Genomic DNA, 23,913 nt, shown 5'->3' on the forward strand with positions numbered 1-23,913 from the left:
GTTATTACTGCTTTTGTTTTTGTTGTTGTTGATTTTTGAGATGCAGTCTCACTCTGTCCCCCAGGATGGAGTGCAATGGTGCAATCTTGGCTCACTGCAACCTCCGCCTCCTGGGTTCAAGCCATTCTCCTGCCTCAGCCTCCAGAGTAGCTGGGATTACAGGCATGCGCCACCACGCCTGGCTAATTTTTGTATTTTTAGTAGAGACGGGGTTTTACCATGTTAGCCAGGCCAGTCTTGAACTCTTGACCTCCAGTGATTCACCTGCCTCGGCCTCCAAAAGTTCTAGGATTACAGGCATGAGCCACCACGCCCGGCCTATTATTGCCTTTAAAATGTCTCTAAATGTGACAAATATAATAAAGTGAGTCTAAAAAAAAAATGACATAAATCAAGCTAATGATTTCGTTTTGGTTAAAAAATCAGATTGAGAAAAATGGGAGAAAGCCAACTATTACACTTTAAACAAGCAATTCAGATAAGCAATGAATTGAAAGTTATATATCCTTTCTGGAAAGCTCACTTTTACGTTTGAGAGAAACTAAGTGACTGACACAAATTACATTAAGACATATAAAGTACATGGGACAGTGAAAATATCTTGATGTTAGTTACCCAACATGATAGCTTCAGAAAATAAGATGTTTCAAAATGTTAATATATCATTTAAATGTTAATTTCTAAAGGAATTCAATCAAGTCTAAAGGACAGTGGAAATTAAAAAAAATAGATCACTGAAATGAAAAGAACAGAATATAGAGTAGCTCACTGAAAGTGGTAAAAATTTGTAGGCATGAGGACAAACACTAGGAATTAATGTAGAAATAGGAAATAAAAAATAGCTCTGGTGTTGAACTTATGGACACTTTTTCCCAAAAATTTTTCTCCCAAGTTGGATAAAGAATGAAAAAAAAATTAAAAATTAAAATTTTCTCACAATGTAAAAATTAAACTTTTGAGAAAAATAATCAGGGCAGGGCTCACGCCTGTAATCCCAGAACTCTGGGAGGCTGAATCACCTGAGGTCAGGAGGTCGAGACCAGTTTGGCCAACATGGCGAATCCCTTCGTCTCTACTAAAAATATAAAAATTAGCTGGGCGTGGTGGCATATGCCTGTAATCTCAGCTACTCGGGAGGCTGAGGCAGGAGAATGGCTCGAACCTGGAGGCGGAGGTTGCGGTGAGCCGAAATTACATCACTTCACTTCAGCCTGGGGTAACAAAGTAAGACTCTGTCTCCAAAAAAAAAAAAAATTGGAAATTGGCTCAAATACATTTAAAAAGTAATAACTCTGAGTTATCTTTGTCAGTGGTTTGACAAGGCTCAAGCAAGGATGCTACAGATGAGTTGCAAGAGCCTGGGAAAATACAAGAAAGGAATCAAGCAGCTATAATGATTTTTAAAGGAAGAATTTAAGGAATTGAATCTCAAACTATTGACTGTTAGATGTTAGCCAGGTATGTTTCTAATCTCTTGACTTTGGATAATCTGCAAGGTCAAGATAAGTAAATTGAGAAGAGAATCTGAAACTAATAAAATATTTATAAATTCAGAAGCCAAACACATGGAGGTTTTAACTATGAGGAAGGAAACAGATCCTGAGATCAAATATAAAAATTCCACTCATGACTGCACAGCATGCTCTCTTGTCTGCTTAAACAATAAGCTTAAGGGTAGAATGTTTCCAACTATAAAAATAGACCAAATGTCACTCACTAGCAGACACCCACTTCACCAGGCACCACCCAGCTTGCCCTCTAAAGCCCTCCTAAAAATGAAAGGCTCCCTTGTTTCCTTGCCAATCAATGACACAGCCAAACATTTTCAATGGAAGCAAGCAAAACACAAAATTCCCTCAGCTAATAAAATTGTGTTATTCTCTCTAGAATGAATCTCCTACTCTAAGCATCTCTTTGTTTGCAGGAATTTTACAAGTTAGATAACAAAAGGGACCTAATACACTGCTTGATGGTGCTAGTCTATTTTTAGGCAAAGAGAAAATGTTCCTAGAGCAAGAATAGACAACTTAGAGCACAGGGGCCAAGATGTAAGAGAGGCCATAGTGAGTGGCACTTCTCAGGTGTCTACCTTTTATCTATCTATCTATCTATCTATCTATCTATCTATCTATCTATCACAGAGAGAGAGAATTTTATATACATATATTCTAACAGCAATAACTTCAGCACCTTTTGCTCATATTTTCCAACCAACCTTTCCCTTCTTGCCCTTCTATTTGTTATTTTTTTGTAGAGACGGGGTCTCACTATGTTGCCTAGGCTGGTCTCAAACTCCTGGGCTCAAGTGATCCTCCTGCCTCGGCCTCCCAAAGTGCTGGGACTACAGACGTGAACCACTATGCCCAGCCTTGCCCTTTATTCTCCATCCAAACTCATTCTTCTGCTCACTATCATTTTGGCTCTGTTATTTCTCTCTTTTCCTTTACTGATGTAAGGCACACACCAGGAGCAACTAGAGAGAGGCATAGTTCAGCCCTGATAAAGCACATTAGACCAGAATCATCAACTCCCTTCTGAGTTTCTTAAAAGGTGGGAGAGGATTCAAGATGGCTGACTAGAAGCAATTTGTACTTGCCTTCTCTACTAAGAAGAACCGAAATAGTGACTAATCATACTACAAATGGATTATCCAAGAGAGGGCACTGGAATTCAACAGAAAAACTGACAAGAAATACCTAAAGCAAGGAAGGAGAAGGAAGTCGGCTTGGCCAGGATTGGTGGGGAGCTGAGATTCCCCAACATGCATAAAGGGTAAGAGAACCTCGGTGGTCCGTATTTCCACCATGAATCCTGCAATCCTAGCCATGGGAAAGTCTCTTGGCTCTCCAGGCACTGGAAACTAACACTGCTGGGAGATTGTGTGACAGCACTGTTCTCGGGAGAGCGCTAGCGCTGGGTGCCACACAACCCCTGAGACCTAAGGTGCAGCAAGGCACCATTTTAGAGCCCACCTCCAATAAACTGTGGTGTCCTAGAGCCCAGCAGTGCTGTGGCTAAGGCTCAACAGAAACATGGGCTGTTACACCCAGTGCTTAGGTGCAAGTGACTGAGGGCTACTGCACCGAGGCTAAGTGCCATCAAGGCACAGGCTACCACCGTCAGGACTGAGGGACAAGTGGCGTGCACACTTCCCACGCATCAGCCAAGGCTGCTAACAATGAAGGTGGCACTGTCCTCCTGAGCAGCAGGGCAACAATGTGAGCATTCCTGGGGATTGCCCTGCCCCTACCTACCATGGCTGGCACCTGCACATACCATCAGGAGGCCTGAAAACTAGCCTAATTGGCCTGGCCTTGATCCCCTCCATGTAACAGCATACAATCGGGGGGTAGGGGAAGTGAAGGGATTGCCCAGCCCAGTCCACCAATGTTGGCACCTGAACACTCCTCCCAGGGGAATGAGGTTGGGCTTACCTTCCCGGCTGCTACCACCACAGCTGGCACCTACCTGCACATGCCACCTGCAGGCCTGGAGACTGGCCTGTCCAACCCTTTGCAGCCACTGCCAACACCAGCATGCACTGCACGAGACACAGAGGATTGTCCCACAACTGCCATCGCCCATTCTACACCAGTTGCCCAGGGGTCAGAGAACCCACCCACCCTTGCACTGCTACCACTACTGGCTTCCAAGACACCAGGAGACCCCAAAATCAGCTTGCCTGGAACTGCTAACACTGGTGCAAGCATATACCACCCTGGAGCCTAAGGACAGGCACACTTGGCCCACTGCTGCCACCATCAGGGTCCAGAGACTGGCCCACTTGGTGTCCTAGTCCCCAGCAAAATTTCACCACAGCCTCCACTAATAACTGCACCCTAAGCCACTAAGAAAATCACAGGTACTATTGATGCTATTTACAGCCAAATAAATCATACAGAGACCATGCTACTGAACACACTCAGAATAAAAGCCAAAGTGCCCTGTGCATCCAATACCATAGATACATCTACAGGAAAGAATATTCTCCTATGAAAGCAAATTTTAAAAGCTGGCAGAAGTGACTGTTACACCAGATATGCAGATATGAATGTAAGAATACATCAAACATGAGAAACACCTTCCAAGGAAAAGAATAATTTTCCAGCAACACATCCCAATCAAAACAAAATTCATTAAGTCCCCCCAAAATAATTCAAATTATTGATTCTAAAGAAGCTTAGTGAGATACAAGAAAATTCTAAAAAACGTACAAAGAGGCTGGGTGCAGTGGCTCACGTCTGTAATCCCAGAACTTTGGGAGGCTCAGGCAGGCAGATTGCTTGAGGTTAGAAGTTTGAGACCAGCGTGGTCAACATGGTGAAACCCTGTCTCTCCTAAAAATACAAAAATTTAGCTGGCCATGATGGTATGCGCCTGTAATCCCAGCTACTCTGAAGACTGAGGCAGGAGAATCACATGAACCTGGGAGGCGGAGGTTGCAATAAGCCGAGATCGTGCCACTGCGCTCCAGACTGGGCCACAAAGCAAAACTCCACCTCCAAAAAAAAAAAAGTACAAAGAAATCTGAAAAATAATTCAGACTATGAATGAGACATTTACTAAAGAGATACACTATAACAGAAATTCTGGAAATGAAGAATTCATTGAATAAAATAAAAAATACATTCAAAAGATTCAACAATAGGCCAGATCAAACAGAAAAAATAATTTCAGAACTCAAAGACAAGTCTTTTGAAATAATATAGACAAAAATAAAGAAAAAGTAATAAAAAAGAATAAGCAAAGCCTTTGTGACATACGGGACACCATAAAGTGGCCATAAAATATGCAAATTATCAGGGTTCTAGGAGGCAAACAGAGAGCAAAAGAGTAGAAAAATCTAGTTAATGAAATACCAGATGAAAATGCCCCAAATCTACCAAGATATTTAGACATCCAGATACAGGAAGCTCTGACATCCCCAAACAGATAAAATGAAAGAAGGTCTTGTCCACGGCACATTACAGTCAAAATGTCTAAAGTCAAAATTCTAAAAATAGCAAGAGATAAGCATCTTGTCACCTAAAAAGGACCCCCTTCAGACCAACAGGGCATTTCTCAGCAGAAACCTCACAGGCCAGGAAAGAATGGGGTGATATATTCATAGTGTTGAAAGAAAAAAACAAAAAACAAAACTGCTAGCCAAGCATACTACATCCAACAAAATTGTCCTTTGTAAATGAAGGAGAAATAAAGTCTTTCCCAGAAAACCAAGGGCTGAAAGAATTCATCATCAGTATATCAGCCCTACAAGAAATGCTCAAGGGAGTTCTAAGTCTGGAAATGAAAGGATGACATTTTCCATCCTGAAAACACATGAAAGTATAAAACATTGTTAAAGCAAACACACAAATAAGGAAGAGAAAGGATTCAAATGGTATCACTACACCAAATCATCACAAGGAACAATAGGAGAAAAAACAAGGGACAAACAACAAAACAACCAGAAAGCAATTAGCGATGTGACAGGAACAAAACCTCAAATATCAACAGTAACCTAGAATGAAAATGGATTACATTCTCCACTTAAAAGATACAGACTGGCTGAATGGATTACAATTATGACCGACTATATGCTGCTTACAAGAAACATACTTTATTTGTAAAAAGACTTACAGATCAAAAGTAAACATATGGAAAAAGATATTCTATGCAAATGGAAACCAAAAGTGCACAGGAGTAGTTACACTTATATCAGATAAAATATACCTTAAGCCAAAAACAGTAGAAAACATGAAGTCACTATATAGTGATAGAGAGATCAATCCAGCAAGAGGATATATATGTTTCTGGCACACCTAAATTCATGAAGTAAATATTACTAGATTGAAAGACAGATTCCAATACAGTAATTTGTGTAGTACTTCAACACCCCAGTCTCAGCATTAGACAGATCAAGACAGAAAATCAACAAAGAATCATTGTATTTAAACTGGGCCTTGGACAGATTGTAGTTAACAAACAGACTTAACAGACTTTTTTTTTTGAGACGGAGTCTAGCTCTGTTGCCCAGGCTAGAGTGCAGTGGTGTGATCTCGGCTCACTGCAACCTCTGCCTCCCGGGTTCAAGCGATTCTCCTGCCTCAGTCTCTCGAGTAGCTGGGACTACAGGCACCCACCACCATGCCCAGCTAATTTTTGTATTTTTAGTAGAGACGGAGTTTCACCATGTTGGCCAGGTTGGTCTCAAACTCCTGACCTTGTGATCCGTCCACCTTGGCCTCCCAAAGTGCTAGAATTAAAGGCGTAAACCACTGCACCTGGCCTACAGAACATCTTACACAACAATTCTTCTCATTACCACATGGAACATTCTCAAAGACAGATCATATGTTAAGCCACAAAACAAGTCTCAACAAATTTCTAAAAATTGAAATCGTATTAATTATCTTCTCAGACCACAATGAAATAAAACCAGAAGTCAATACCAAGAAAAACTTCGGAAACTATACAAATATATGAAAATTAAACAACATGCTCCTGAGCAACCATTGGGTCAATGAGGAAATTAAGATGAAAATTAAAAAATATCTTGAAACAAATGAAAACAGAAATATAACATACCAAACTCCATGTGACACAGCAAAAGCAAAAGCAGTACTAAGAGGCAAGTTTACAGCAATAAATGCCTACATCAAAAACATAGATTTCAAATAACAATCTAACAATGTGCCCCAAGAAACTAGAAAAGCAAAAACAAACCAAACCCCAAAATAGCAGAAGGAAATAATAAAGACCAAAAAACAAAACAAAAAAATAAAGGATCAATGAAACAAAAATTTGGTTCTTTGAAAAGATCAACAAAATTGATAAATCGCTAGCTAGACCAAGAAGAAAAAAAAACCCAAATAAACAAAATCAGAAATGGAAAGGGAAGCATTACGACTCACACTACAGAAATACAAAAGATTACGAGAGACTAGTATGAGGTACACACGAACAAACTGGAAAATCTGGAGGAAATGGATGAATTCCTGGAAACTTATAACTTACCAAGATTTGAATCAGAAATAGAAAACCTGAACAGACCAATAACAAGTAGCAAGACTGAATTAGTAGTAAGAAGTCTCCAAACAAAGAAAAGTACAAACCAGAGGGCTTCACTGCCGAATTCTACGAAACAATAAAGAACTAATACCAATCCCCTTCAAACTATTCCATAAAAATTGAAGAGGAGGGAATTTTTCCTAACTTATTCTATGAGGCCAGCGTTACTCTGATGCCAAAAAGCAGACAAAGACACAACAAAAAAAGAAAACTATAGGCCAATATCGCTGATAAACACAGACGTAAAAATCCTCAACAAAATACCAGCCAACTGAATTCAACAGTGTATCAAAAAGATGATATACCATAATCAAATGGGATTTATACCAAGGAAACAAGGATAGTTTAACAGAGAAATTAATAAATGATACATCACATCAACAGAATGAAGGAAAAAAATATGATTATCAATAGATGCAGAAAAAACATTTGATAAAATCCAACATCCCTTCATGATAAAAATGCTCAAAAAACTAGGTATAGAGGGAACATGTCTCAAAATAATAAAAGCCTAAGCGACAAACCCACAATTAACATCATAATGAAGGAGGAAAAGCTTTTCCCTCAGAGATAGGGTGAGACCTCTATCTCTCACCATATATAAAAATCAATTCAAGATGGATTAAAGACTTAAATGTAAGACCTAAATCTATAAAATTACTAGAAGAAAACATTTTAAAAAACACTTCTGGACATTGGTGTAGGCAAAGACTTTATGTCTATGACTTCAAAAACACAGACAACTAAAACAAAAATAGACAAATGGGATTATATTAAACTAAAAAGCATCTGCACAGCAAGGGAAACAATCAACAAAGAGACAACCTGTTGAATGGGAGAAACTATTTGCAAACTATTCATCTGACAAGGGACTAATATCCAGAATATACAAGAAACTCAAACAACTCAACAAAAAAAAACACAAATAACTCCACTAAAAAGTAGGCAAAGGACATAGACAGTTCTCAAAAGAAGACATATTATGGCTAACAGGTATATTAAAAAATGCTCAATATCACTGATCATCAAGGAAATACAAATCAAAACCAAATAAGATATCATCTTATGGCCAGGTGATGGCTCATGCCTATAATCCTAACACTTTCAGAGGCTGAGGCAGGTGGATCACCTAAGGCCAAAAGTTCCAGACCAGCCTGACCAACATGGTGTAAACCCCATCTCTACTAAAAACACAAAAATTAGCTAGGCATGGCGGTGGGCATCTGTAATCCCAGCTACTCAGGAAGCTGAGGCAGGATAATAGCTTAAATCTCGGAGGTGGAGGTTGCAGTGAGCTGAGATCGTGCCATTGTGCTCCAGCCTGGGTGACAGAGTGACACGCTGTCTCAAAAAAAAAAAAAAAAAAAAAGACAAAAAAGAAAAAGAAAAAAGAAAAGCTATCATCTTACTGTGATTACACTGGCCATTATTATCACTTTTAGATAACATCAGAATTGAATTGATAGAATAACTATCATTAAAAAGACAAAAAAGAAGAGATGCTGGTGAGGATACGGAGAAAAAGGCACTCTTACACAATGATGGTGGAAATGTAAATCAGTACAACTACTAAAAACTATTGGAGATTTTTTTTTAAAAATTAAAAATAAAAAAACTATCATACAATCATGTAATCCCAATACTGGATATATGTCCAAGGGAAAATAAATCAGTACATCAAAGGGATACCCACATTTGCATGTTTATCACAGCACTATTCACAATACCAAAGACATGGAATCAACCTAAGTGTCCATTAGCAGACAAATGGATAAAGATAATGTGGTATATATACAATGGAATATTATTCAGCCTTAAAAAGGAGTAAAATCATTTCATTCGCTGCAACATGGATAGAACTGGAGGTCATCATGTTAAGTGAAATAAGCCAGGTACAGAAAGACAAATACTGAATCTTCTTACTGATAAGTGGGACCTGAAGAACTTGATCTCATGGACGTAAGAGTACAGAATGATGGTTACCATAAGCTGGGAAAGGTGTGATGGTGGGAGGAGAAAATGAAAAAAGATCAGTGAAGGAGTATACATTTACAGTTAGATAGAAGAAATAAGTTCTAATGTTGATAGCAGACTAGAGTTCCTATAGTAAGCAACAATATATTGTATATTTCAAAGTAGTTATAAGAGAGGGACTGAAATATTATCAACACACAGATAAGTATTCAAGGAGCTGAATACCGTGAACACCCTGACGTGATCATTACACAGACTACACATGTAAAAATTATCACATGTATCCCATAAATATGTAAAATATTATCTATCAATAAAAGGAAACAAAGGCGAAAACAAAGTATAAAATCCTACTGGGCAGGAGGTTATGCTCTGTATTTGTTACAGAGCCTAAAATACTACAATGATTACAATAAAATTAAATAACAATTATAAATACCACCAATGGGGCAGATTAGCTTAATTTCCTTCCTTCCTCTTTCCTTCCCTCCCTTCCCTCCTTCCTTTCCTTTCTTCCTTCTCTTCCTTCCCTCCCTCCCTCTCTCTTCCTCCCCCTCCTCCCTCCCTTGATTTTCCTGACTCAGAGTCTTGAGTAGCTGGGACTATAGGTGCACACCACCATACCCAGCCAATTTAAAAAATATTTTTGTGGAGACAGGGTCCTCCTATGTTGCCTAGGCTGGTCACAAACTCCTAGTCTCAAGCAATCCTTCTTCCTCAGCATCCCAAAGTACTGAGATTACAGTACCAAACCCAGCTTTAATTTTCTATAAACTTAAATCTTGCATCATTTAATCTAAATAAAAGCTGTAGAAAAACTGACATCTGATATACATCTTAAACTCTTATGAATAAGATGTATTATTGCCCTATAAGATTGTTAACCTTCTATATAATAGGAAATATAAATAATCAAGACAAGTATGAATAATTTAAAAGAAAAATGGGTAAAACACATACACACACATTTTGAAGAACTTATTCAACAATTACATCTTCTGTGTACTAGGCATTGGGGATAAAGCAGTAAATAAAACAAAGATGATTCCTGTTTTAATAGAACATACATTCTAAAAGGAAGACACTGGCAATAAAGAGGTAAACAGAATAGACTTCTGGGCAGCCATGGTAACAGTGACTATGTATACTGCAATCTACCAACTATCCTCCCCAAACTGTATAAACTATACAAAGGTGTGCAAATTCCATGACTTTGACATAACTAGAAGACACAGAACAATACAAACATCAAATTGCCTTTAATTAGAAAATATAAGCACCAATTTCCAGCAGAGGTATTTCTCAAGCTCTCACTCTAACCCTTTGCAAAAGGGAAGGCAGAGTTGTGGGGGCAAGGCCCAGAAGAGAACAAAAGTCCTCAGACTAAACTACGGTAACCCCAAGAAAGAGAAAGACCATTACCAGTGTGAATGCCAGAATACTGAAAAAAAAAACAACTAGAAAACCAGAGCAGATTATAAGAAAGGAACTTAACAGTATAAACGAAACTTGAGGAAGTAGTCTTAGAAAGGCTGAAGACAATTCCAAAGAGCAGAAGATAAAAGGAAGAGAAAAGAATCTTTCAGAGTAAAGGGAAAAAGAAGCAAGAAAGGAAAATTTAAGACCAAAGACAATTAAACTATTAAAGGACATACAATCTTTCTTCCAACTGTCTCTGCAAAAGAGGGTGTTTTTGAACTAATAATTTATAAACCACCCCACACTGCTATTCTATCCACAAAATGCAAATGTGTAAGCAATCTTCATCTACACCAACTATTATAAAAGGAAATAGAAAATAGAAAATGCTAAAAACACTTGAGTAGATGAATCTGCCCAAAACCAACTATGAAGCAGAAGAAAACTCTAACACAATATTCCACTCTGAACTAAATATTCTCAAATAAGCATTTAAAAACAAGTTTGAATTATATATTGAAAAACTTAGAATAGAAATGGGTAAAACAAACAGAACTCCAAAGAACAGAAAGGTTGATTGAACTCATGAAAGAAACAGAAGAAAAAGGCAAAATCTATCAGAAATGAAAACTGAGTTATAAGGACCCAAGGAAAAATAGATTTGAATAGAACTATTTTTCATTCAATTATTACTTATTATTTTAAATAATCCTAGAGAATGAAAGTGAGATAAAGTAGAGAAAATAAAAAGAGGTTGCAAAAGACAAGAAATCAAATTACATAAAATTGGAGCTCCTGAAGAAGAAAAACAACACATTAGAACAGAACTAGTATTTAAAACCTTTATGCAAGAAAACTTCCTAGAAATAAAGAAAAACCTGGATATACAAATTAAAAAGGCCCACTGTGTACCTGGGAAAACACCCTCAACAATGGATTTTGTGAAATATTCTAGTATATCATTTAAACTTTATTTTAAAAATAAAAGAAAAATCCTCAGGGCACACAAGTAAAATTAATCCAAAACTTACAAGGAAAGAGAATCAGACTGGAATCAGATTTCTCAAAAGAGATATACAAAACCCTTGTATAATGGAGTGTCATTTTCAAGTAATTCAATGAAAGAAAATTATGAACCAGGGATTTTATATTAAATATCTTGCCAAGTTGTCACCCCAATACTGAATATATGAGATAAAAAAAAAAGTTTAAACAAGCAAGATCTCAGAAAATATGTATCCATGAGCTCTTTTGTAACCATCTACAAGAAGATAAGCTTTATCCAACCAAGAGATCATGTGGAAACTTCAGAAAAAGGACTGATGGTGAGTGCTATGATTTGAATGTGTCCCCTCCAAAATTCAAGTATTGAAATGTAATGGCCAATGAGATGCTATTAAGAAGTAGGGCCTTTAAGAGACGATTAGGTCATGAGGGCTCCTCTCCTCATGAATGGGAGTAAGGTCCTTATAAAAGAGGTTTCCTCTGCAGTGTTGCTGGCTTGCTCTTCCATCTTCCCCCACGCGAGGAGACAGCATTCCCTCTGGAGGGCAGCATCTTGGAAGGGGAAAGCAGTCCCACAACCAAACCTGCCCGTACCTTGACCTCGGCTTTCCAGTTGCCAGAAGTGTGAGAAATTTCTGTTCTTTATAAATTACCCAGATTGTAGTTTTCTGTTATAGCAGCACAAAAGGACTAAGACAGTAAACATTTAATATATTTAATGTATAAAGACTAAAACAAATGTAGACGATGGTTAAAAAATAATCTGTTAAGTATTCTGACAAGGTAGAAATAATGCAACCGAAAAACAGGAAGAGAAAGGGGAAAATGAAAGCAGAATAAGCACATTATTATTAAGTATGTTAATAGTTCAGAGTCAAAGGATATCATTAAAAACTAACACACCAGGCCAGGCGCAGTGGCTCATGCCTGTAATCCCAGAACTTTGGGAGGCTAAGGTGGGAGGATTGTTTGGGCCCAGGAGTTCAAGACCAGCCTAGGCAATAGAGTGAAACCCCATCTCTACAAAAAATTTAAAAATTAGCCAGGCTTGGTGGCATACACTTGTAGTCCCAGCTCCTCGGGAGGCTGAGTAGGGAGAAATGCTTGAGCCCAGGAGGTCGAGACTGTAGGTATCTGTGATTGTGCCACTGGCCTCCAGCCTGGGTGACAGAGTGAGACTGTCTCAAAAACAAAAACCAAACAAACAAACAAACAAAAAAAACCCAAAAAAACAAACCAGATAGTATATATTTAAATATGAACACAGGTGACTAGGAGCATTCTAAAGGGGTGGAAGTTCAAAGGTAACTATTACAACAAAATTAAGACCATTTTAAATATTAAGAGACATTTAAATAGCAAAAGATAGTTAAAAAGAGCAAAGAACATATCATATAGAAAAATTATTAATATAATGCACACACAGAAATGATAACATAATGATGAGTTGAGACCAAACATAAAAATCACATCAATAAACACGAATGAGTTCTCTACTAAAAAATATTTTCAGTTGGGTCACAAAGCACTATCCAAGTATATGTACACAAGACACACAAGGAGCGTTCAAAAAAACTGATAAAATATTAGGTCACCAAAAAAGCAGCAGTAAATTATGTAACATAGAAATTATACAAATAAAACCCTGTGATCCCAATGCAACAGAACTAGAAATTAGTAACTAAATCAAAAGATTAAAAAGGCCCTTCCACCAGGAAATTAAGGGACCTTTTATACTTTTCATACAGCTGTTGTATGAAAAGGAAATAAAGTCAAAATTACAGAATTTCCAGAAATAATAATGAAAACATTAAATATCAGAATCTATGGGATACACTTAAAGCAATGATCAGAGGAAGATCAATAGCCTGAAAAACATATATAAACAAAAGTGAAAGAATGAAAAAAAGGAATTAAATCCCCTTTCAAAATGCTGAAACTTAAAAAACCAAACAAAGCACAAGGCAGGAATAAATAAGATAAAAATAGAAATTCATAAGGTAAATTCATAAGTGGCATTTACTAGTTAATCAAAATTTTGTGGGTTGTTTTTTTTTTTTTTTCTGGTGAGACAGGTCTTGTTCTGTCTCCAGTGCCGAAGTGCCGTGGCACAATCATGGCTCACTGCAACCTCAACCTCCTGGGCTCAAATGTTCCTCCTACCTCAGCCTCCCATGTAGCTGGGACCACAGGTAGGTGCTACTGGACCACAGGTAGGTGCTACTGGACCACAAGTAGGTGCTACCACATCCGGCTAATTTTTTGTAGAGACAAGGTCTGGCCATGTTGTCCAGTCTGGTCTCAAACTGCTAGACCCAAGCAATCTTCCCGCCATGGTCTCCTAAAGTGCTAGAATTACGGGTGTGAACCACCACACCTGGCCAAAATCTTTTTTTTATGTATTTAAAAAAAAAAAAAGGCCAGGTGCAGTGGCTCATGCCTATAATCCCAGCACTTTGGGAGGCCGAGGTGGGTAGATCACAAGGTCAGGAGATCGAGACCATCCTGGCTAACACAGTGAAACCCTGTCTCTACAAAAAAAAATGCAGAAAATTAGCCGGGCGTGGTGGCGGGCGCCTGTAGTCCCAGCTACTCAGGAGGCTGAGGCAGGAGAATAGCTTGAATCTGGGAGGCGGAGGTTGCAGTGAGCCGAGATCATACCACTGCACTCCAGCCTGGGCAACAGAGCGACACCCTGTTTCAAAAAAAAAAAAAAAGGAAGAAAAGAAAAAGAAACTCCACAAAGTAGACACATCACTACTAACTTTAGGTAATCACAAAAGAAAGTGAGAAAGAACAAGTACACCAAATAAGAAGTATAAGAGTTCCCATTGAATACAGTCATGCACAGCATGACAATGTTTTGATCAACCGTGACCAGCATATGCAACAGTGGTCCCATAAGATTATAAGGGAGCTGAAAAACTCCTATCACCCAGCAGCTGCCATATCGTCACAGCACAATGCAGTACTCATGTGTTTGTGGTGATGCCGATATAAATAAATCTACCGTGCTGTCAGTTGTATAAATGCATAGCACATACAATGATGTATAGTACATAATATTTGATAAAAATAAATGGCTATGTCACTGGTTTATGTATTTATTATACTATACTATAATAAACTTTTAAAGTTATTTTAAAGTGTACTCCTTCTACTTATTTAAAAAAACATTAATTATCTGACAGTCCCAGGCAGGTCCTTCAGGGGGTATTTCAGAAGAAGGCATTGTTATCATAGGAGATGACAGCTCCATGCGTTACTGCCCTTGAAGACCTTCCGGTGGGACAAGATGTAGAGGTAGAAGACAGTAATACTGATGATCCCGACCCTGCGTAGGCATCGGCTAATATATGTGTTTGTGTCTTCATTTTTTGAAAGAAGTTTAAAAAGTTTTAAAAACATTTTTAGATTAAGGATATAAAGAAAATAGTTTTGTGCAGCTGAATACGTGTTCATGTTTGCAGCTATTACAAAAAAGTAAAAAGTCAAAAAAATTTTAAATGTTTATGAAGTTAAAATGTTACAGTAAGCTAAGGCTAATTTATTACTGAAGGAAGAACATTTTTTAAAAATAAATGTAGTATAGTCTAAGTGCAGTGTTGATAAAGTCTACAGCAGTGTATGGTAATATCTTAGGTCTTCACATTCACTCACCACTCACTCACTGACCCACCCAGAGCAACTTCCAATCCTACAGGTTCCATTCATGGTAAGTGTCCTATTCAAGTATACAATTTTTTATCTTTTCTACTGTATTTTTACTGTATCTTTTCTATCGTTTCTACTGTATTTTTACTCTACATTTTCTGTGCTTAGATGTGCTTAGATACAAATACATGAATACTTACCACTGTCTTACGAGGGGGTGGAAAGAGGGAGGGAGGGAGGGAAAAGAAGGGAGAGGAAGAGAGAGAGAAGAGAGCCATCCGGAATAAAACAAAGCAAATATAGCCAAAATTGACATTTGGGGAATGTAAGTAAAGGGTATATAAAAATTTTCTGTATTATTCTTGCAACTTTTCTGTAAGACTGAAATTATTTCAAAATAAAAAGTTTAACTAAAGAACTTATTTATGTAACCAAACACCACCTGTTCCCAAAAATCTATTGAAATAAAAATAAATAAATAGTTTAAAAACAAAATAGATAAAAAACAAGATCATTTCAGATAGTGATAAGTACTAAAAGGAAAATAAAAAATAGTAATACTACAAAAAAATACCTGGGATGGGGTATGGGGACTGTAGCATAGTGAGTAAATTGGGAAGTCAGAGAAATTAACATCTGAACTAAGACCTAAACTAAAAATAGAAGCCAGCCATCTGAAGATCTGGGTAAAGAGTTCCAGGTAAAGATATTCCACATGCTCTAAAGTGAAAATGCACTTGTGACTTCAAGATACAGATAAAGACCAAATGCATGTGAAAAATTGTTCAATGTTGTTCATAATTTAAAAATTAATTAAATAGTTGAGTCACTTCATTTCTTAAAAGATGGCAAAGAAGGGGTCCGGGGGGTACCAATATCCAGTGGGTACCCTGCTTTTCCAGATGTCAATTTCCCAGCATAAGAAATTTTAAAACACTGACACCAAGCAATTCTTGTTTGAAAGTTTATCTTAAAGAAATAATCAGAAAGGCAAAGATTTATGAAAAAGGTTGTAATATTATTTATTTATAGCATAACATTGGAAACAACAAATTGCCATTACTATAGGAATGCTGGAAGAAAACTATGATACCTCTATATGGGAGAATTCTATGCAGCCATTGAGCTTATGACATAAAGTTAGATAACAACGTATACAAAAAAATTGCATCTATATCCATTTCTTGTAAAGCAAATATTATCTAAACAAACACTGGGACAAGGAAATGCCAATTACTTTGCCTTAAGATAATAGGATTATGATTTTTTAAAATATTATATAATTATGATTTTATACTTACCTTGCTAAGTATATTTTTTGAAATTTTTCTAATTTTTTTACAATGGGCATGTTTTTCATAGATATTTATAACAAATATCCAAATACTGCCAAATATCAAAAACTCATAAATTAGAAAAACTGTATCATGGTATCCTTAATTTACCCATAACTATACATTTTCTATCCACATTCATACCTCTAACCCAACTCTACATACTGCAATTTCAGGATTCTTTTCCATCCAAGGAATTTAATGATCCCAATTTTCTGTACTGAACTTATGAATGGAGGTTCAAGGGTGCTGGGACTTTTGATAAACAGAAGATGTTTCTGTGGGAGGGAGAAGGCTGCAGAGGAGGAAATTATTTTGAATTGGAAAAAATATGTTATTTTCTGTAGCTTGTGCTTTTAGAATTCATCCTTGAGTTTTCTAAAAGCTTCCCTGTCCTGTTCCAGGTAGGTTGTTTTGATGATATTTTTGATATTCAGTGAAATGATGGGTAAGAATTATATTCACAATTTCAAGTGCCAGCTATAAAATTCAATTACTGCTCTATAATGAAATCCATTCATTCACACATTTACTGAGAAAGGGTCTCATTCTGCCACCCAGGCTGGAGTGCAGTGGTATGATCATAGCTCAGTGCAACTCCTAATTCAAGTGAAGCTCAAGTGATCCAAGCAACTGGGACTACAGGTGCACACCACCACTCCCAGCTAATTCTACTGTTTCATTTTTTGTAGACACAGCATTTCGCTACATTGCCCAGATTGGCCTCGAACCCCTGGCCTCAAGAGATCTTCCTCCCTCAATCTCCCAAAGCACTGGGATTATAGACATGAGCAACTATGCCTGGCTTCAAATACATTTAGAATTATCAACATGGAAATTTGATATAAATATATCATCTCTTGGTTTCTCTTCATAAGTGAGACAATGTAAATGTGTATATAACTGAAAATATTTTTTAAAAGAATCATTAAGGTTGACTTGACTGTTGCCTGAAGAAGTGTGGTAATACAGAAAGAACAGACTTTGGAATGAAATAAATCTAAGCCTCATTACTTTCTAGCTAAGTGCCTTAATTAAACTTGTTAACACCTTTGAACTGCTGTCTTCTCTTTGAAAATGGGGATACCCCAACTGTTAATGTGAGAATTAGAGCTAATGTAAGTTAAGTGCTTAACATATGCCTGAATCATCGCAAGTACTCAAAAACCAAAACAAATGAAAGACAAAACTCGACTGAATTTCCCCCTTTCTTCCAGCCCCGATTCCACGCTTCATATTTAAGTTCTACATCAGGATTTCACAACCTTGGCATTATTGACATTTTGGGTTGGATAATCTGAGGCATAGCAGCAGTTCTGGCTTTGTCTACTAGGTATCAGTGGTGCCCCCCAACTGTGAAAATAAAAAATGTTTGCACACATTGCTAAATGTCCCCTGGGCTTCAAAAGTGCCCCAAGTTGATGACCACTAATCTATATGGACAATTAAAATATACAAACAGCATTTAATAGGGCCAACCAAAACAAGTGATCTCATTTTTCCCAGACTACTGAAAGCTAGTGATGGGAAGGGGAGAGGGAAATATTCCATTTTATATAAGGAATCTGTTTATTTCATGAAGGGTTATTATGAAGGGGTTTAAAGCCCATGTCTTTGGCCACTAATGTATTTTATTATTTTAGTGGTCAAAGACTTGGGTTTTAAAATTTGACTGTCTCCATTTACATATAGGTTGGACAAGTTAACCTCTCCAAGCTTCAGTTTCTTTGTCTGGGTTATTATGACTGTTATATGGATTAAATGCATAATACAGGTAAAGTGCTAAGCCCAGTGTCTGATATGTACTCAATAAATGTTGCTGTTCTTCTTATAATCTAGATCCTCTTTCCAATCCTGGGCTTTCAGGTCCCTCTTATTATGCCTTATTCCAAAATCCTCACTCTATACATATACTTATTTCTACTCCCCAAAGTCATCCTAACCCTTCTTTATTGAGGCACCTAACCCTGAGGGTGTAAGAAAAGTGCCTGAGCTGGCAAGAGAAGACTTTGGTAATGAATTCTGAGAAATCTTCCCTTACCATGTCTGACTACCACTGACACATGATGTTTTTTGTACACTGGAATCAGGAAGCATACTATTTATGCAGGAAAAAAGTGAATAAAATTAATTACACTGAAGAACGAAGAGTACTAACTTTTGTTCCATTAGGGCACAACTATTGGTATAATTCATACATTAGTACATTGTGGGGGAAAAAAAAAAAGAGTAATGTTCCGAAATTGAATAAAATCAATTTGCAAATTTTTCTTTAAATTCAGGGTTTCTTTCTTTCTTGTTCTTTCTCTCTCTCTCTCTCTCTTTTTCTTTTTATTAAGACAGGATCCCATTCTGTTGCCCAGGCTGGAGTACAGTGGTGTGATCATAACTCACTGCAGCCTCAACCTTCTCGGCTCAAGTGATCTTCCTCAGTCTCCCAAAGTGCTGAAATTATAAGCATGAGCCACTACGCCCAACCCCAGGGTATTTTTTGTTTTTTAATTAAAAGTAGAAATTTCCAAAAGAATTTACTAAATAATTTACAATTTATAAATGACCATCTATGATAATTATAAGCTACATAGATGAAGTTACCAATAACTTTTTAAAAATCAAAGATTAGTCATGAATCAGAAGTCCTGGAAAAGAAAAATGACCAAAACCTACAAAATGGAGTTTCAGAAAAAAAGTCACTGGTATGTGAAAAAATGATGCCTTTCTATGCAGAAATGAATAACAATTTTTACTACAGCTCACCTGTAGTTTCTGAGTCAAAGAGTCCCTCTGTTCTTGTAGTTCTCTGGCATTATCAATTTCTTGTTTTAATCTTTCTATTTCCTAGAAAAGGCAGAGAAATGTCTTAGTATTTAAACTATATCAAGGAAAAGGAAGGTCTTGTTTTTCCCTGAAATTATTTATTTTAGAAAAAGATGATTTTAAAAACATTCCTTCATATTGACTTTTAGAGGGATGAATTTATCTTTATAAGTACGTTGTCTAGAACGGAATAATCTTAAGCAACAGTAACAAGTCTAACTTGGTGGTTCTGGTACAGTACTGCTTTGAAATAACAATCTGAACATTTTAATGTTGCTTCAAGCTTTGTGGATATAATTATTTCCTAAGATATTAAAGTTTTGACTGGAACCCAGAGAAAGCAACAGCTTTTAAAATCCATTTAACCCCTAATGATTTTCTGTTGACTGTATAAATGCAACTCTCATCTGGAAGGCAATAGGTGGTATCTCAGTCTGACTGCCTCACCACAGTTCACAATAACAGAAATAAGGATAGGGAAAATGTGAGCAAGTGTAATAACACTCAAAAAAAATTTCATCCTAAAAAAAAGGTCACAACCTGACTTTATTCCATAAAATACCTTTAAATTTGACATGGAATCTACACATATGTTAGCTAGATTACAGATGAGTAAAAAGCAGCAAATACCTCTTCCTTCACTTTCAGTGTCTCTTCCAGTTCTTGTATTGTCTGATTTAATTCTGTCTTATGAGTATGTACTGCGTTTGCTTGGCTACTAACACATTCAAGTTCAGTCACCTAAAATTAAATGAGAACACAGATTAACTTAAAGTTCAGCTTTAAAGAGTTTCTTGCTAAAGACATAGCCCCAAATAAGTGAAGAGTATATTCTGAATAAATACATAAAAATTAATTTGAGAAATATTAAGACACTCGAGGTAGAGTGAATATAAAACTAGGAAAAGGGAAAAAGACCAAAGGAAATAATTATTTACATGGTTTGGTCATGGAAAGGTTACGATAACTTAAATTAAGTGATTAATGACAGTAGAGAATCCCTATAATGAAAGTCTTCTTTAAAAATTTCTTCCAAAAACATATTCAAGATCAGATATGGCCATCTGTCCTTCATCTGTAGCCTTCAAATTCAATATGGGTTCTGAAAACTGGCTTTGCAGAAGGAGAATTTTTTCAAATACATTTCCAACATGTAAGAGAATCTGGAAGAGAAAATAGGCTTAAAATACAACTTAAATCATTAGATACTAGAATGACTTTACATCAATAGTGTCTCTTATGGGTAAGATAAAATTTTGTTAGTCAATAAGAATTTACTGAGGGCCCAAAGACTAATAAAACTTTTAATGAGCACTTGGTATTTTTTGAGAGAACAGAGAGGGGCACTGTCCTTAAATTTATACCATCCCAAACTAGAATCAACAATAGAAGTCAACATAAACATACACACGCACACGCACACACCCTATTGCAGCTCTTTACACATATCATGTACTCACAAAATTTTGGTTTACTAGAAAATAGTAAATTCTAGACTACTAAGGAAACAGAATAAATCCCTCTCCCTGGCATTTTCCAAATATCGAATTACCCTCTACATTCTGTGATTCTATCTCTTAAATAATTTTCTTCTTTTCTTCTTATATACTAATAGCCTCGTTATAAACCCTTATCACCCAGGCCTTAACAAAACCAACAGCCTCCCAATGGACTTAATTATAACCTTTTCCTATTCTTCTCTGCAAATTGCTAACAGATTCATCTTTCATTCCTGTGATTCCGCCATTCAAAGACTTCCAGCAGCTCATCTTTTTACGATATCAGATCTAAACCCTCAGATCCTCTGTATATTGGCCCCAACCTTCTCAACCATCCACACTGCCCAAGATATTCAGTGCATACTTCCAACTAAAAGCAGGCAAATCTCCTTGTCCTAAGAACAAGTGATATTCATTCCCAACTTGTTGATTTAACTAGAATGTCCTCTCTTGCCTCTGAAAACCATTCGGACCTAACCAAACCCTTAACTCTTAGCTCAGCACGTACTTTCTCCAGAAAGCCATTCCTATCTGCCCAAGCCTTCAAGGCTCTCCTCTGGTTCATAAAACCAAGCATCTGTTCAAAAATCTTGGGAATTATTTCAGTTATTGTTTAAAATGTATTTGCTTTCTTTGTCTCATTATATAATAAATTCCTTAAGGGGAGTTCCAATTCTGATAATGATGAAATAGTTTTTATTGGAGTAACTTTCCCATAGAAAACAATTGCAAATTGTGGGCAAAATGTAAAAGTCAACTATTTGAAGGACCCGGTGAGTAACTAAATTGGGCAAAAGACTGCAAGAAAGCAGTCACTTTGGGTGACATACAATTTCCACATCTGCAAGAAAGCAGTTACTTTGGGTGATATACACATTTCCACATCTTTTTGCCTGAAGGCACTCTGCAGTCTGGCTGCATTGCTTGACTGAACTCAAACAGAGATCCATAGTCTTATTTCTCTGAGGAGCCTGAGAATTTTAGGACTCTGCAGAATACCTGGAATAACTAGGAGTAGGAAAAGAGGTGGAAGGCTGAAAGAACTAAACTGTGACGGTACTCAACACAGAGATGACAGTTTGAAGTTCTGCTAGTCCCTGCTAAATTAGAGGGCCTTGGTAAATACCTCAAGCTTTTCAGTGAAACCTTGGAAGGGTTATGTCTTAGAGATAAAGATTTCCTAGGACAATGTGATTTACCCTAGGGTTACAGCAAAATTAAAATAAATGAATTCTAACAAAGCATAAGTACACAACTCCACAAATTCAAGATAATCCCCAAATAATTTAACTGCCTGCTGAAACAAAAACTGAATATTGTTCAAAAATAACAAAATCTGTGGTCTCTGCAACATCTCATTTACGATGTCCAATACACAATTAAAAATGACTACATGATAGCTCCTTAATATTTTCTGGCTATGATAATTGTCATAAATTGTTTTTTTTTAATTGTGGTAAAAAACATATAACATAAAATTTATCATCTTAGTCATTTTAAGTGTGTAGTTCAATAGTGTTAAGTATGTATATTCACACTGCTGTGAAACAGATCTCCAGAACTTTTTTAACTTGCAAAACTGAAAGTCTATAATCATTAAACAACTCTCCTTTCCCCCATCTAAGTTAATTTTTAGAATAACATTTACTCAGGTTTCTAACTTTTCCTCCCTGTCTCAACTCCATTTCCTTTTTTTTCCCTTGCTCTGTCACCCAAGCTGGGGTATGCAGTGGTGTGATCTCAGCTCACTTCAGCCTCTGCCTCCTGGGCTCAAGTGATGTTCCCACCTCAGCCTCCTGAGTAGCTGGAACTACAGGGACATGCCACCACACCCAGCTAATTTTTGTATTTTAGTGGAGACGGGGTTTCGCCATATTGCCCAGGCTGGTCTAGAACTCCTGGGCTCAAGCAATCTGCCCTCCTTAGCCTCCCAAAGTGCTGGGATTATAGATGTGAGCCAATGTGCCCAGCTTGGAATCCTTTTTAAAAAGAGAAATTAAACGCATCTGTTGGGTGAAGCACTTCTATGCCTTGAATTTAAAAAAAAAACAAACTTCTTTTTTTGTTTTTTTTTGTTTTTTAGAGACAGGTCTTGCTCTGTCACCCAAGCTAGAGTGCAGTGGGGCCATGATAATTCACTGCAGCCTCCAATTTCTGGGCTCAACCAATCCTTCCCATTCAGCATTCCAAGTAGATAGGACTACAGTGTGTGTCACCATGCTTGGCTAATTTAATGGAGATGGGGTCTTGCTATGTTGCCCAGGCTAATCTCAAACTCTTGGCCTGAAGCATTAAAACACTTTACAAGTAATTATTTGGGCTTCTGATATTAATGGTATTGAAATTTCTGATTTTCTTTTTCTGCAACAAACCTCTAATATTACCAAAGTTAATAATTTTCTACTTGTATTTTTCAAATTATTCCTTCTTTAAAAAGAAAATAATAAAAGCAGCTTATTGACTCACTGCAACTCATTGAGACAGTGCAATTACATGGCACTTAAGTGTCTCAACAAATTTTCATAGGAATTGTACAGAATACATATTTTTGACTCGGTGCAACTACATGCCAATTAAGTATTCAATTAATCTTCACAGGAATTGTACAGAGTACTTGTTATTCCTATTTTACAGATGAGAATACTGAGCTGGAAGAAGGAAATAACTTATCGAAGATCATACAGATAATAACCAGCAGAACTGGAATTCACACTCTGGAACACTCTCGTCTTGTAAATCAGAAATGGAGAATCCCCTCCCCGCACAACTCAGGAAAAAGCATTCCCGCTTCACCGTCAACACCCAAAGCTGAAATTCTAATTAAACTACTCCCTGAATTTTTTTCTCAGCACACACTTTAACTACCATGTCAGTACTAATCAACTAGCACTAATACATTAGTGCTTTTATGTACTTTGTGCATTACTGCTAGTCCCCATGGACAATATAGGGAATCAACATGGTTTGTTGACTTCAAAAGGCATATATTCTTCATTCTCATTAAACTATGGAAAATATTTTTCTTAACCAAACGCATATAATACAACCCATATATATGTCCTGACATCCTAGAACTAGAAGATATTCCTGTGCTGAATCTACATGCAAATTTCTTCTGATCAAGAAAACCTGTTAGCCCTAAATCCCTGTAGACATCAGCC

General features: G+C 36.9%; 1 protein-coding gene across 3 annotated transcripts in view; it reads right to left on the reverse strand.

Annotated features, from left to right (window-relative positions):
- HOMER1 (homer scaffold protein 1) overlaps window positions 1–23,913 on the reverse strand; it is a 139,212-nt gene that overhangs the window by 3,867 nt on the left and 111,432 nt on the right. For 2 of the 3 annotated variants that reach the window (XM_025388976.1, XM_025388974.1), the window contains 2 exons: window positions 19,884–19,994; window positions 19,194–19,274 (listed from right to left, as the gene is read on the reverse strand). The exons of the other annotated variant lie outside the window; for it this stretch is intronic. In XM_025388976.1, the coding sequence (XP_025244761.1) occupies window positions 19,194–19,274; window positions 19,884–19,994 (192 nt within the window). The remainder of the gene's footprint in view (window positions 1–19,193; window positions 19,275–19,883; window positions 19,995–23,913) is intronic. 3 annotated transcript variants of the gene reach the window in all.

The sequence above is a fragment of the Theropithecus gelada genome, chromosome 6, assembly GCF_003255815.1.
Source record: "Theropithecus gelada isolate Dixy chromosome 6, Tgel_1.0, whole genome shotgun sequence".
Classification (NCBI taxonomy): domain Eukaryota; kingdom Metazoa; phylum Chordata; class Mammalia; order Primates; family Cercopithecidae; genus Theropithecus; species Theropithecus gelada.